Here is a 16,893-nt window from a genome sequence, read left to right as displayed (position 1 = left end):
TGTGTGTGTGTGTGTGTGTGTGTGTGTGTGTGTGTGTGTGTGTGTGTTTGTTTTCCTCACAGTCACAGCGATAGTTTTGGCCTGGATCTCAGTGATGGAGGGTAACAGCTGTGATTAAGAGTTAGCTTTTAGCTGTTTTAAACCACTAGCTTTGTGTCGACACGTAGCAAAATTTAAATTGTCAGCTTGTTTTGTGTTTTTAAATACGACAGAATCCAAACAGCTTTAGGGTGACTTGTAATTGATTCGATTTTAGTCAGCCACTTGTGATACAGTCGGGGCTCGTTGGCCATGTGTGAAATAGCTTGAATGTGCTTTCATGTTTTCTGTTGTTCTGCGGTAGTATTACTTCATGTACTGCATGCACCTACCCTGTCACATTAACATATCTCATATCTGTATTCATCAAAGGTCTCACTCGGGTGCCAAAGTTTCCAGAACTTTTTGGTAAATCTTTGACGTTAGACGAGCAATGCGGTAGCTGTATTTGTAGTAGTTTTTAGAATGGAAATCATCTCACACTGTATCCCGCTGTCTGTTCATACACACATCTGTGTGACATACTCGACACACACATTCTCAAGAAGGATACCTGAAAGAGGCTTTTGTCTCTCCACCAGGTTCCCCCTGTGGTGCAGATTATCTGATTAGATTTTGAGCTCTTTAGCAGACTTCGCAGCTCCTGTGTTGCATATTGATGAAGAACAAAAAATATTGAAACTACAGGAACTCCTCGAAGCTTTAAGATACAGGGTTCATATTAAGAAGTAACTGCCAATACGTTGGCATAGGATTATGTGCTAATGAATACACTTATATGCCTAATTAATGACTGATTTAGCATAACTGCTTGCATTTAATTCCACAGTGATTATTATGGGACTTTATGACGCTCAAGTGCCTCTTGCTCTTTCAGTCGAGGGACAGTCGAGATGCATGCTAAGTGAGAGCTGCTCCACTTTGTGAATGAGCCGGCAGACCGTAGTTTATCCTGCAGCAGACATGAAGAACTCTCATTCGCTGCTTCTTCTTTGTTTTGCAGTTTATGTTTTCTTCAGTAAGCTTTATATTTTCCCCATTGTCCAACATGCAGCTGTTTCTAGCATCGCCGTCGTTGTTAGTCAGCTGAGCTGGCACGGCGCAGTCAGCACACCGGTATAGTCATGCTCAGTAACCATTAGGCTGAGACTCGTCTGAGTCGGCAGTCTGAGATTCAGGCCCCACTGTGTGTTTCTTCGCCGCCGCTCATTACGGAGCTGGATCTCTGTCAACTCCGGCGGCGAAATACAGGTGTCGAGGGCCCGCAGTCCCACAGCGCCTCTCAATCTCTGCTGGAAGCCCGAAGTGTCGGCGGTTTCTCTAAACAGAAGTGGGCTCCATCGACACAACTGACTGACTGGTGACTGAAAAGAGAAGTGAGAGGGAGACACAAAAAGAAGGAATGGGGAAAAACAAGTGGTGCACTGAAAGTCTGACCTGTTAGTTGCAGTTATAAGACGCCTGCATGCAAAGAGCTCCTTTATACAGTATGTGAACACTCTGATGTGTCTGTAGTGTGAGCAATACCTAAAATATAATGAGATTAAATAGAGAAGCATGGAACCTCTGTTATAATGTTAATTACTGAGTGCAATGAAGCAAGAACTTGTATTGGTAAAACAACACATGCATACATGCATGTATGTGTACACACTGGCTGTATTCAGAGTTGGCGACTTAAGATTTGACAGTATATTCAGAAGGTGTGTGGAAGGTTATCTGTATTCAGACTTGTGCTTTTCAGGAGCTTAAAGTGATTTTTGCGAGCGTAGCTGCTCCAATTTTTACGTACAAGGTCTGAAGGCTGTTGGAAGTATTTGTCAAACAATGGAGCACTAAAGGGAACTCTCATCATAAAGAAGTTCAATGTGAGTGAACGTAGCTTTTATTCAGTGGGTCACACACATTCAGCAGTTTCAAGGGGTAAAAGAAATCTGTTAACAGTTGAAGACGGGTGTGCTGGGTTTTTATATATCTCCTTTTCGGGAGAAATGTGCCTCAGCTGCAAGTCTGAATAGAAGATAAGTGTGGCCACTATTTGGACAGCGGAACAAGCAGTTGAATTTGGAGTTGCATATTTATACATCTAGTAGTCACTAGTCATTTATTGTGATTTGTGTTTCAGACCATTTATCAAATATTCAGACCCCTTTATGAGCTCTGTTCCTGAGGGAAATATCTGGCTCTTCAGCTGCTAAATGTTCCATTATGTCGGGTTCTTTCCATGATGCTGTCAGACACTTGTAACAACAATCTGATGCCGTCAGTGGCAAAAACAAGCACTTGTAATGGACGCTGCTGATGGATCTGAATTGCCGGATGCGATCACATTGCAGCCTGTTTCATGGCTGCCAGCTGCAGCGCTCTTGCTCAATACTGGACCAGTTTCCCCCATTCGTCACTTAGACTCAAAAACATGGGAAAATATAGTCCAGTTTGAAAAGTTACCCGTGAAGTCCATTTTTCATCTTGGCTGTGTTTTGGTGTTTCTCAGGTGGCGCCCTGTGCCCCAACAGCAGTTTCCTCCAGGAGGTGCGGAACTGTAATGAACACGCTTGTACAGTTTACCACTGGCAGACGGGGCCGTGGGGCCCCTGTACCGAGGACCCCTCTGCCTCCACCCTCAACACCTCCGTGGGTGCCCGAGCCAGCGGCGGCGTTCAGGCTCTCTGCTCCACGGGGATGCAGACTCGCAAGGTCATCTGCGTCCGGGTCAACGTGGGACAGGTGCCCCCCAAGAAGTGAGTTCTGTCTCTTGTGTTTCTGCTTCCTGTTGACGTTGGCGTTTCTAAACCGGTGGTGTCTGTGTTCTTGTTTTTCCAACTGCTGCAGCAGTCCTATTTAGACTCACCAGTTACTTCTCGCTCCGCTGGTTTGTAGGTGTTTATAACTGTGAAATTAGCTCTTGGAGAATTGTGTTGAAATGAAAACGTCTCTCTCTGAGCTGAAATCCACTGGCTTTGAGCTGTAGCTCTCAGTCATCAAGATCCAAGAGTCGGCACATTTTCATTTCAAACTGCCGATTTTACTGATTTGGACGACTTCATCTCAAAAAAAAGAAGAAACCAATCAGTTAAATCTAGTGCTGCCGTAGAATAGAGGACACGGAGAGCTCCCGCGGTCTTTTGATGTGTGAAATGATTCTTCAAAGAACCTCTTTTATTTTGGGGAGTTGCTTGATGAACAGAAAGAAAAGGTTAGAATCACTCTTCAAGCAAGAAATTACAATGTGAGGTCAAAGAGTGATCTGTGAGCATCTGTTAGCGAAGAGACATTAAGTCCTTTATGTTTGTTGATTCGTGGTAAACTGGTAAGACAGAATGGTACATGAAGATGTGTGTGTGTGTGTGTGTGTGTGTGTGTGTGTGTGTGTGTGTGTGTGACATTGAAAACCAGCAGGATTAAAAACAAACAAAAGAGGAGTCAGGAGGTGAGAGACAGATGAGAGAAGCAGCAGTGTTGGGAAGGAAAGACAGCAGGAGAGTAAAGTGAATCAGTGAGAGAAAGAAAAATTAAACCAAGGAGACACTGACGGAGCTGCTTGAGTAAGCAGAGCAGGCTCTACGTGAAGTTAACTCCTAATTCATATCTTCCCTTTGCAGGCGACCACAGATAAATAAATAATCTGTCCGTCCCTGAAAGCCTAATTAACCCTGCCGGTAGGGCGCTGGTAATTTCTCATTGATGATAATGAAGGTAATTAAATGGGATTGATACTTTAAGGCAATTTAATCATGAGGCAGATGAGAGGCAAGATGTTTGTGGTTAGCTCCGGAGACCACGCTGCATGAGGCGGATTCAAAAATATGCTGTCGAGTTAACGTCTGCGAGACGGATCGGCTGTAGTCGGGGTGTCACTTTATGCTTGACTGATTCACCCGACAACAGAAGATAGAGGAGTTCATCTGCTTGTGTCCAAAGAAGATTGGTTATGAAAAGTCCTCCCCAAAAAAACAAAAACAGTCCTTTAATGCATCTTTGGTTTCTGACTCTAATTCAATTCCAGCAGATTCCTCGTGCTGTCTCACGCCTCCCCGTGAGGAGAGGAGAGGCATTATTTCCAGGGTCACAGCGTGTTTCATAGCGAGCCATCAAATGAAGATTAATGTCCAGTTTCAGTAGCAGCTGACCCAGGTTCACACATATCAGGCTGCAGAAGAGAGGTCCAAGAACAGGATGTCTTTGATCGCGTGTGTTTTATTTTTTTTAAATCTACAATCAAACCTCGAACAAGAGATGAACACAAGCCCAGCGGGTCGGAGAGCAGCAGGGGACAAAAAGAGTTCTCAGTCGATTGGCCTCCTTTTATCTTTTTATTTTTCGCCGGTCAATAACTTTATATAAGTATCATTTGTAATAAGGGTGAAAGAACAGCACGTAAAAGCATCGCTCACAACAAGAGAACAGAAGATATTTGAACAAAGTGGACTCCACTCAGCCACCTGCTCAGCCTCTCAGCAGGCGGCTGTTATTGACCTCAGCCGAGTCAGTTGGATGTTAAGAAGGTCACACGCTTACCTTTAAACATCTCAGGAGGGGTTTGACATTTTCAACCTGTCTGTAGCATTTAAATGGGGACTTATCTGACATGCAAATTACCACAGGACATCAGGTCATTTCATGTTTTTGTCATTGTTCCACTTTTTGCTGTAATGAATCAATCAATCTGCTGAGATCAATGTGGCGACAGACCTCAGAATAGAGTCCATTAGAGCAAACGGAACACAGAGTCAGACTGCCAGCATGTTGTAATCAAATCCCCACTTGAAAACTGCTGTTTTAAACTGGCTTTATCTTAAAACAATACTCACAGACCCATATGTGCGTTGGTGCACATTGGTTGCTGTAATTGTTGTCCGTAGTCTCGTTAGTGCCAAATTCCCATCTGGTCCGAGTGCTTCAGTCCGTTGTGTCTCCCTGTTTAGTTGTAATATTCGGCGATCTTATACTCGTGGTGTCCATGTGTTCTCTGGTCTGCGGAGTACGCCTCCACCATTCATGTATTATTCAGAGACTTGTTAAAAAACGCCTCCATAGTTTTTTCATTGACATATTTTGGCACTCGATTTCTTTTGAACCTTTTCTAAACAATATTTAGCCAAACAGCTGAACTGTCAGCTGACGGTTTAGCCCGAAAAGTACTTGGAAGAAACCTGCAGCTTACGTTATACTACTGTAATAATGGCATCATTGCTGACTAAGGTCGGACTGTCGCTATGACAGTTGTAGCATTAATGAGGTTTGGAGAAACCGTCTTTGTTAAATACAGTCACGCACATGCTAGATATCCTGGCTCCCACAGGGATTCTTTCTGAGAAATGTCAAACCAAACCAGCCTTTTAAAAGATTAAACTTGTGTCCTGTAAATGAGATATATATGACTACAAAGCGCTTTATTCACAGGTCGTGATTTGCTTGTAATTGAAGAATGTGGAAAAGAAATAAACTGAACACAACAAAGAATGGTCCACTATGGTTTGCACACCAGAAAAACCATTGAAGTTTCCTTCAATGGGATAGAATGACAGTCTGTGTTAGTGCTGTCAGACAGGAGTCTCTTTATAGACTGGGAGGCTTCTTTCTACCTTCACGGACCGGTGGTGCTGTCCGTGGTGCTGAAGAAGACTCTGCCTTCATACAACCCCGGCACGGGTTATTGTTATGTCCCTTTGCATGTGCTGCAACTGTTGTAACCCTTCAGAGATGTTGTTCAGAGTCTTTAGATGGATTTTCCTCAGGCCACTGTCACTGGCAGGGGTCCAGTAACAGGCTGTAAACCAGCATGCTGACTCCCATTGTACTATATCCCAAAGAAAGACGCAGTGTGTACAACATTGCTCATTTATTTCAGCTGTGAACACATAAAAGTGGTGGTCGCTGCACTATCTCACACACACACACACACACACACACACACACACACACACACAGAGGACATGATTTGAACACTTCATGGGGAAATGACTTTGACTCTTCCACTCCCAATGACAAACACTGACACCAAGATGGGTGCTATTAGTTTGATTGCCAATTAGCCACATTTGTCAGCTATGAAAGAGGTCTGGCAATCAGCACTTTGATAAGCAACTTTTCAAATCAACATGAGACAATTAACAGAGCTGGAAGAGGCCAAATCATCTGTCATTAAGATGCATGAGCATTGGTCTCAACAGAACAGACAACAAACACATCAGATCATTTAATATGTGGAGGGGAACGGTTCTGAAAATATAATGACAGCATGCAACAAATGCCAACTGTGATGAGAAAGATGAACAGAAGTCTCAAGTTGACACTGACAACTAGGATGTGATGGACACGAGCAAACTTTAGTACAATCCTCATATACATAAAGTAACGGTAATGAACTTTCTCGCTCAAGGACACCTCGACATGCACTCCAAAAATAATTTTTTTTCCACTTTTTATTTCTCTAAATTAGTCTAATTCCCACCAAAAACACTCTCAGACATAACATAGAACTGACACATTTTATACAACCCTTTACTTTATAAGATCCCCACCCTGATTCAAGCATCAAGATCCCCAAAAACATAAACATGTAGAACTGAAAGATTGAAAGATTACTAGAGCCCCCCATCACTCGGTTAGTTGCCACTATTCTGTCAGTCCATCAATCATTTAAGACAAAAAAAAGACAAATATTGCCTAATTTCAGCCAATCAATCGTAAGAATAGTCTGCCTTTAAGTGTTACATATGATCATGAGCTGAATGTCTTTTGGTTTGAGACTGTAAGACAGACGTAACAAGCACTGTGACACCGGACAGCTGTGATTTACTCACTACGAGTCTAAAGAACAGCTTCTGTGCTCCTCGTCTGTTAAACCCATCCACGCCTATTTTTGAGGGACTGACGTAGTATAAAAAGCAACAAAGTCTGCTTATAACAGACAGGGATGGAGGTTGGATGGGTCAAACAAACACAGGACTTTCACCCAGGAGACAACTGTTAAAGTCCTGTTTAAAACCAAGTCAACATTGACTTATTTTACTGTAGTTTAGTTACCCAACTTCTGTACTTACTAACACCAGTCACACCCAACCACAATCTTTTCCTTAGCCGAACCAAGTACTTTTGTTGTGTGAGTAAGCTTAAAACATAAATAAACCTATTTTGAAAGTGCACCATGCATGTAACGGGCAGAATCGGACACGCCTTTCCTGACACGTTTAAAACTGGCGTTAATGAGTTATCTATAGGTTTAAAGTGTAGAGCCACTGACCAAGCTGCGGTATTTGACGAGTTATTTGCTGAGTTGGGAGTGAGATTTTGTGTTTGTCACTTTCATCCCCTCTGGTCCTGTATGGAAGCATCTGAACATTGTATTTCTCCACTCATTTATTCAGGTGTTTCCTCAAACTTCTCACCTTGGGTATAGCTAAGTAAAGGTTTTGGTTTTTCATGAAAACTTTCCTACCCCCCCCCCCCCCCTGTAGATTTGGCAGACCACTACGGCACTTTTTTATTTATTTTTAAGCCCTTGATTTGTCCATTTCTTGACCAAAGCGTAAAGATGCAACAGCTCTGCCTTCCTGGACCATCTGTTGCTCAGATGCAGTGTTTACTCCACTGCACTCAGGAGTGACTCAATATAGTATTTTTATTTGTTTTTGGGGTTTTTTCTGCGCCGCGTGTCTTCATCTGGCAAAATCCAACTGGCAGGTAGTCTTGATCAGTGCACCCAGGGTATCCCAGCGGAACAAACGAACATGGCCGCCCGCACCCTGCATATGCAGATGTGCCCTGTCTCATTCATCGATGGATCTGAGCTGTCTTCCTCCCGCAGCCTGAGGCAGTGAACCTCTCAGAGCGCATGGCACACACACACACACACATAAACACTAACTGTCAAAGCCCAATAGAAACAGGAGACACAACAGAGACAAATATGTCAGTGCCTCAGGCTTGGGCTGCTATCATCCCATCGAGAAAGCTGTTGCGGTGTTGCGGGAAAAAAATGCTTATTGATTCTGACAGTCTGTGTGCTGAATGGTACCAAATGTGTGTTTGTATAATCACATAGATGCTGTGGAATTTTGGGGGGGAAAGGGAAACTGAATGATTCATGGTTATGATGTTCGACATCAGCAGTATTAAGCCCAGTCGATCATCTCCCTGTCGTGTTTTCTAATGGAGGCTGCGTCTGCTCCCTGATGTTGACTGTGATAGATAGGTTGAAGCCCTCGAGAAGGAGGCCAGAGACACCACTGAAAGGGTTCTCGAAGAACCGCAACCGTTTCATGCTAAATTAAACAAATGATGTTCTTATTTTGTAGTCCGTTATTTTGATAATTAAATTAATTAGACCTTATCTTCTCCCACCAGACCTTGTTTTTATTTTTGTTTGTGCGCTCTCTTAAAACTACTGACAGTTCTTTGCTTTGAATCTCCTCTTCATCCTGCATCAACCATCTGCTCCTTTTTCGGAAAACAGCCTCTCGCCGAACAGATTACTCGCCGCGCTAATAGCAGCAAGCGAAACAGAAGCATTAGCCTGGCTGCCCGTCTTAATGTTGTGCTCTGAGACGAGCTCGTCCCTGCCTCGCTACAAATCATGACATTTAAAGATCATTATGAGATTGTGACACTGACTGGAACCAGCGAGTCAGTTAAAACCACACGCCATTACTGGAAGGCTTCGTTCATTTCAACGCTGGTGCGATAAACACACACACACATGAAGTGTTGAGAGAGCAGTCAGTGAAGGATGAGATACCCCAAGTGCCTTGTAAATAAATAAAAATGTATTTCAACAGACAAAGACAATATTAGAGACAACAGTCGGAATGAAGGAATATAATGATAAATGCATTGATGACAATATTACAGCTAGCTTCACACCCCCACGGTCCTCCAGCCAACCATTGTGTTGGTAGTATTCTGGCCAGCGTTGTGGTCCGCCAACAAACATGGCCTGTTGTTTCCAAAAACTGGAATATGAATTTGAATCATCAAAATTTGGATAATACCCATCATTAGTGGGGCTACAATTAAATTTGACTAAGAGAGGAAACAAAAGGGGAAACCTGAGTCAACTCTAAAGCACTTAAAAACACACAACAAAAGGATTATAAGAAACCAAATCAAGAGAGAGAGCTGAAGTTAATAATAACATTTACGTTAAAAGGACAGGAAAGCACCCAATCCTGTTCACCTTATCGACCCAGATCTAAATGTAGGCGTCAGATATGGAGACTTAACTGTTTACCAAACACAGTCTTTTTTTGTTTTGCACCAACTGATCTTATTTAGGCTCTCCTGGGATCTGTGCCAATCCCAGCATGCAGCTGACACCAGACTGTAAGCAGGCTAACACACAGACAAACAGCCACACTTCACATTCACACTTCCGGGTGATTTAGAGTCTCCGGTTTAAAGGAAACGGACGCAGACAGAGAGTGAGTCTATTTCCAACTCCACACAGAAGGGACCAGGATTCAAAACCAGGACAGCAGAGAACAAAAGTGGGTTTCAAATGATTAAATAACTACAGTACCTGTCTCGTGCATAAATATCCGCACGCTGTGTGTGTGTTTATTCAAATTCACTTAAAGAAGAAAGTAAAGCTTTATTTAAATAGAAAAACACCAGGGCGTATGTTTGGTTTCAACATTGACACACATTAGGCTAACCCGTTACATTTTGAGCGTAAAAACACTTAATTTTCTGCATTCTGTTGAATTTTCCTGCATTAATTTATGTTGGAAATGTCTTTTCAAACTGCCGTGGTCGGCTGTGGAGAGCTCTGCAGCTGTTGAAATGATCATCATCGCTTGTAGAAATCCAGGATAACACCAAATAACATTAAAGTATGGCACAACAGAGCGTCAATAGTTTCCTATGATAACTTCTAATATGCTGTGCAGATATATATTTAGCTATCAACATATAGTTTTAAGAATGAATCGATCTTGATATGATTGATTACTAAACAGAGTTTAAAAAAGAAAAGTTCTGGAGAACGTGGAAGTGTTATGTAGCTGCTCTTTGGTTTGCAATGGTATTTCCCCCCCTGGCGTTTTTTCCTATGTTGTTGCTTTACAACCTGGAATTAAATTAAATTACATTTTGATTTATGTAATAGACCTACACACAATAAGTCAAAATTGATGAAGTGAGATGAAAATGCATACGCGTATATATTCACCTCCTTTCTGATGAAGCCCGGAGATAAGATCTGGTTCTACTAATTACCTTCAGAAGTCCCCTGATTAGTTAAATACAGTCCACATGTGTGCAAATCAAAGCACCACATGATCTGTCACATGATCTAACGGAGCACCGTTAAGTCCATTCATTACAAAATGGAGAGACTAGGTGACCACAACAAACCTGCAAAGAGAGAAACACAACTAACAGCAGGATAGGAGGGCATCAATCAGAGAAGCAACAAAGGGACCGAAGATAAACCTGAAGGAGCTACAAAGCTCCGCTGCGTAGATTGGAGTGTCCATGAGACCACTTTAAGCCGACACTCCACAGAGCGGGGCTTTATGGAAGAGCGGCCGGAAAAAAAGCCAAGAATACTGCTTGGTGTTCGCCAGAGGCATGTGGAAGACTCCAAACGTGTTATTTTTATTTATTAGGGGGAGAAAAGAAAGAAAGAAAGGTCCAAGGTACTATTCTGACAAACAGCCTTTAATCAGATGACTTCATAATGGTGGAATCCTAAAGACATAGGCGATGCTTGTAGAAGTTAAGATAGAGCTGGTTTACAGCCCAGGTTTAGTGGCCACACAACCTTGTTTTATCAGCTCGGTCTCCACTAGTCCTGATCTTTGAGCAGTGCACAACCAGGAGCCCTTGTTCCCATGATCTTAGAGGACCTATGGAAGCAGGAACTCACTGATATACGATGGAGCCAAATTGTGTAAATACATTATGACGTAATTAGACAGATTTTAAATTCAATCCTAAAGTTAAAAGAAAGCCAGCGTAACAAAGGCAACATTGTAAAATGTGAAATTCAACAATCTGGTGCATCACAACAGGATGTGTGGAGACAAAATGAATGTTGTGGCAGATTTATTTGATTTGTTGGAAAAATAACAAGGGTTATAGTTTCCTAATGTTTCTTAATAAATAATAATGGCTAAAGGTGTTTCTCAAAATTCAACTGGGAATAAAAAATGACCCCGAGGTTTCTGGAACCCAACTTCGAGGCTTGGGCTGCATGGTTTTGAAAAAAAATATCAAATTGCGATTATTTTGATGATTGCGATATTGTAGGGAAATGATAACTCTTACATCATTGTTCTCATTTCTATTGAAAATCATATTAAAATGCTTATGGTGTGATTTTTGCAGGGATCAGAATATGATGTGTAAGCCAGGACATCTGCAGCGAGACAATATTTAATTTAAAACAGTACTTTGACACATTTTGCCTTTAACAAATATTGCGCCTCATGCGAATTGGAAATTTGTGATTTCGATAACGATTCTGATTAATTGTGCAGCCCTAGATTAAGCAGAAAACATACTTGGTTAAGAGTAGAGAAAGATGGTGCTCATGGCCGCATGAAGGAGACACCATACTCTGTCTCAAAGTCATGTGTCTTTGTTCGCTCAATCTTCTGTTTGTTTCTACTGAGAGATGACTCATAATTCATGAGCACAAGAAGTCCCTCCTCAGCCAGCACAAGTGGTTTTTGGCATTTAGACCAACGAGCATTGCTGTTGTTTTGTGATGAGGACGTTTGCTTGTGTCTGTGTGTCAGTGAGAGGGAACGCTGAGAAGGTGAAATGTAAAAGGCCGGCAGCCTGCACTTCAGAGATGAGTCTGTTCGTCCTCTAGTTTGGTATTCAGAGCGTGTCCTGCCTGGATCAAAGGCCAAAGTCAAGCCGTATAACTCCGGTGTTTTATCTAAATAGGAATATTGTTTTATTGCCCGTGTACTTTCCAGATCTTACACGAGTGGTAAATTGCAGCTCGTCCTCAGACGCTACCATTTTCCTGTAGCGGAGGGATATTAACGAGGTCAAAGGTTTAATCCCCTCTTTGTGAAAGAGCTCTTGGAGTCACATCATGTACCAGCTCTGCCTCTGATCCCTCATGGTGTCTCAAAGCCGGAGGGGAATTTTCAAGGAATCACGAATCAATAAGCAGAAGAAATGCAACATGTGTAATGTACGACATGTACAAGTCATGCTGCATTTAAAAAGACAAAACATTTTGCAGGAGATTTTAGGGATCACTTGCAGCGATAACAAACCCAAGAAAATCTGCTTTACATTTGTTTGATATGAAATTTGAATGTCCCAGCAATATGTTTCAGATATTAGTTCAGGGTTTCCTAATTTGAGAATGATTTGATTATTACTAGCCAATAAAACTTCCTCAGTACCCTAATTATTGATCAACAATCTGATTTGGAGTTCAGTGGAACTCACAGTGAAGTAGTTTGAGGCCGATCGATATGAATCCAAGCTGTTAAAGGATGAACTAAGCTAAATAAAAAGTTGTTTATTTTGCTTTTCTGAGTCTTAAATAATTTGCTTTATGCAACTGCAGGTTTTGGTATCGGCCTGCTGTTTATTGGTTCGCTCATGAAATAAATAGCTTTTCCATCTGTTCCATATATACTTTGACTGTGTTTAGATCTTTCAGATTTCTGCGCGCTGTTTCTTTTTGTCTTCGCGCTGCATTCTCTGCCAGGGTTCCCTCGATAAAGAGCCCCATGAATCCCCACAGACTGTAGATGCTGCAGTTTATATATAACTTGATAAAACGAAATCCTGGTTAGCACTGAGGTGTGTAGTGTAGAGATTGTTCTGCAGTCTCCGGTTCATGGGGTGGATCCTGTTGAAGTGTCCTCCAGCTAGACACCTGTTCATTCACTTCTTTACGGACGTGAGCATCCGCTGAAGGCTGAACATGTAGATGTGTCCTCCCTCTGCTGCAGCCAGCATCCCTTCTTTTCTTTTTTTCCTGGGGACCATTCACTTGCATGGAGACACCAGAGGATTTGTTCCGCTCGAGAGGGATTTAGCTCTGTCCATTGGTATTAAAAATAAATCTCTCCTCACGCCGCTGTTGCATTATTACATTTTCCCTGCGAGGCTCACTATCGCTTTCCCTGATAACACCACGCTAACGAGTACGGGGCGCCCAGAGGAGAACGCTCATTCTTAGCACCATTAAACCTGACCCAGATGATCGTCCGCCATAGGATGAGTAAGCAGGGCGTCATCGTCCCACGGTGACACTGGTGACGCAGTGTTACAGATTGCAAGAAGTCTTGCAGCAGGTCTATCTCGACCTCTTTATCGTCGCCTGGTGATATGCACGGGGGACCTGAGGTGCTTAGATGGCTGAAGATTATCCATGATAACCCTTGTTCTAAAAACCTCGGCTTGACCCCCCCCCTACTTTGTGCCATCAATAGGATTACCACTCACTGATAGCAGAATCCATTTAAAACAAGAGAGTTCCTCTGCTGAGGCTGCTCCTCTAATCTGCTGGGGCTCTGTGCGTTGCAGTTTCCTCAGCGTACAGAAATAAATGTGAATCACCCTCGTGTAGACTTGCTTAACATTTCCCGTGGCGCCCACATTGTTCTGTTGGGGGAGAGGACCACCTCCTCTCTATATCTTTCAAGCAGCGCGAGCCAGATGGCATACATCAGTCGTAAACTGGATGTGATTACGAAGGTTTTCATCAGTTTTTATTGCCCTAGATTGTGCCTAGAATAATTACATTCTGCATTCAAGCAATACCCAGATGGTTGGCGTGCCAAACCTCTACAGTGATATTTATTAAAGCCTTAAAACATGGTTTATATCCCGGGCAGCCACTGTGCTATCGGTACATATATAAGAAAGTCATTGGGGCCTGGGTGATGTCTTAGTTTCAGTGGAGCATCCGTACTTCAGTTAAAGCTGCAGCAGAGCTCCAAAAGTGTTCTCAAAAGTTCAGGAGCCACAAATCGCACAGCGTATTGTAAATATTGATTAAAATGATACTGTATCACACTCCTGTTTACCAACACGCCTGATTATAATGCTGCACCAAAGGTTAACAATGAATTGATTATATGATGAATAAAATCAACAGGGATTTGGACAATTATGATAATTTATTAACCTACAAAACATCCATTAATACGCTCTCCTCAAAGCCACCAGTCTCCAGTCAGACAGTAACTTTAACTCGCTGATCATTGAAACCCACTTCATTTTAAACTCGACAGTCTTTTTAAGTCTTTCCATTGTTTCAACAATCACAGACTCTGGTTTAAGAGTATTAAAGAGACCGATTTTAAGTAAATGATTTTAAAAAAGAAGTAACCACCGTAACTTTTCCACCATTTACTAACCCGGTGTGTTTGCAACGTCGAACGTGAACCTCAGACAGGCATACATGTCTACTGAGTCCTAACACCCAGAAAGGGATCAGCATTTGTGCACCTCAGATCCCCTTGTTTCAAAGTCAAAGGCTTCTTTTAATGTATTTTTGGTTAGATGTCTGAAAACAGGTCCGTGGTTAGAACAATCTTCAGGGGTTTTAACTTCTTGTTCTACAACATAAAATATGTCAGCAGCTGATTTTGGAGGGAAAAGGTTAGTTAGACTTTCTCCAGACAGAATAATCACTAACTTTGGGAACAGTCCAACCTCAGTTGTACCACACACTCAGCACATGTAAATAATGTGCTTTTATAACAAAAAGGTATCAGTGAGAGCTGAAGGAAACGTGTTGCCAGTCAAGTCAATTTTATATCTACAGCCCAATATCACAAAGGACACATGTGCCTGAAGGGGCTTTACATTCTGTTCAACATACAAGCCCCTCTATCTTTAGACCGTCAGTTCTGATAAGAAAAACTCCCCAAAAAGCCCTTTAACAGGGAAGAAGAGGGAAGAAACCTTTAGAAAGAGCAACAGAGAAGTGATCCCTCTCCCAGGACGGACAGTCGTAAAGTAGATGTGTGTACAGACGAGACCAACATAAACTCACAGTGAAAAGTACAGATCCATGAGGGTGTATTTTATGGTCTCAGTGTGCGGTGGCTTACACAAACACTGGTGTTTATTCTCTCTGACTGCATATTGCCAGCACCTCTTGCTCCACAGCACACGCTGCACTTAAAGCGCTGCTTCCTGTAGGTGGTAAAATCTGAGCACACAGAGCAACAGTACAGGACCTCGCTGCTACACTCGCTTGTTTTAGATGGTGAAACCAGAAAATACAAATATAAAATAAGTGCAGCTTTAAAATGAGCAGAAATACAAACCTTGTAGTCAGTTTTTATCTGGTGCTTTGACCGGTTTGAGGCCAAAGGGTCTGGGAGATGTAATCTGTGTTTTTTTGTGATTTAAAAAGATCACCTTTCTTGTAGTCTGATGCTTTTCCTTAACATGCGTTCACCATATATGGCTCATGAGTCATAATAACTGTGTAACAAATGAGCAACACTCTGCTGCTGTATATCAACAGAATTCAGTATTTGTAGCTGTTGTGTTTTGGTGTTTGTGTAAAGAGTTCCCGGCAGTGTTACTTCACAGCCCCGCTGTGTGTGTGTGTGTGTGTGTGTGTGTGTGTGTGTGTGTGTGTGTGTGTGTGTGTGTGTGTGTGTGTGTGTGTGTTCTCCGTTGCCTAGGTGTCCAGACGGCCCTCGCCCCGGCACTGTGCGACCATGTCAGCTGCCCTGCAAGAAAGACTGTATCATGACCCCTTTCAGCGACTGGACACCGTGTCCTGTGACTTGTGACGCAGGTAAAGTGAAAGAAAGGGAGTGGTGTGAAATAATACTGCCTCATACAGATCACTGAGGAGGAAGCATATTTGTTCCCTATAAAAACAATTTAAAACCAGCTAATTGTATTTCAATTTTGTTTCATTTCATGTAGTTTTCCGCCTGACTTCGTTTATAGCACGGATTTCTAACACACTATTTGGCATCGTAGTTTCAGGCTATTGTGATAATAAACAATAATCAATTAAACATATTGTTCTGACTCTGCCCCAGCCTCAAAAACATAGACACACAGAAGCAGGTTTAAATTGACAGTGTGTAAAAAATACAGCGGTGGGACACATTACCAACCACACAAACACTCGTCCTCACGTCTTGTTACACATAATTAATTTGACACCTCGGCATATAAGACAACCTTTGGGTCGACCTCTTTTGCAAGCCGACTCGCCCGGTGGCTACAAGTGTCAGCGAGCCGCGTTGTTGTTGTTTTCATCCTGCGACCGGAAAAAACACACATTGTTCGGATGAGGTCACCTTTGTCGTGCAGCCACCGGCCGAGCTGGTGAGCGGACGCAAATACATTAAAATGATTTACATCTGAACATCATTACCGTCCATATTTTGGTGACCTCTTCGTGTGACACGGTGGCATAAATCTCTTTACCTGAGCGTGCTGTTCCGTCGGCTGTGCATTTTAATTCGATGCTATTGATATCTTCACCTTGCACCACCCACACACACAAAGGGTGTAAAGCAGGCAGGGTTCAGGGCTATCCAGAGGCTCGTTCCATCTTAATTAACTACTTGAGGTCAAATCCACACGTGTAAACACCGTAAATTTAATCTGAGTCAATTCCAAGGTCTAATGGGATTTTCCTACATCATCGTTGTTGGCTTGATATCCCGAGTAATCAGACGTGCGTGTTGTCTACGATAGCTATCCAATTAGATTTGGCAACAGTAGTCTCTAAGTCTTCAAGGGGTATTAACACAGCAGCCTACACGTAGCTTATCATTTTGACATGTTTCTCATCACTTTCCCATGCAGACATTTCTTATTTTATTCAATAAATGTGTGTGTTTGTGTGTGTGTGTGTGTGTGTGTGTGTGTGTGTGTGTGTGTGTGTGT

At 42.5% G+C, this 16,893-nt stretch overlaps 1 protein-coding gene across 1 annotated transcript in view; it reads left to right on the top strand.

Annotated features, from left to right (window-relative positions):
* The window catches only part of thsd7ab (thrombospondin, type I, domain containing 7Ab), a gene marked incomplete at its 5' end in the record, with an annotated part of 77,208 nt that overhangs the window by 17,417 nt on the left and 42,898 nt on the right, over positions 1-16,893 (top strand). The window contains 2 exons of the mRNA XM_031867352.1: positions 2,534-2,780; positions 15,666-15,781. Of these exons, the coding sequence (XP_031723212.1) occupies positions 2,534-2,780; positions 15,666-15,781 (363 nt within the window). The remainder of the gene's footprint in view (positions 1-2,533; positions 2,781-15,665; positions 15,782-16,893) is intronic.

This window comes from Anarrhichthys ocellatus, unplaced genomic scaffold, assembly GCF_004355925.1.
Source record: "Anarrhichthys ocellatus isolate YVR2014 unplaced genomic scaffold, GSC_Weel_1.0 scaffold39, whole genome shotgun sequence".
NCBI lineage: Eukaryota > Metazoa > Chordata > Actinopteri > Perciformes > Anarhichadidae > Anarrhichthys > Anarrhichthys ocellatus.
This window is presented reverse-complemented; position numbering and strand designations above follow the sequence as displayed.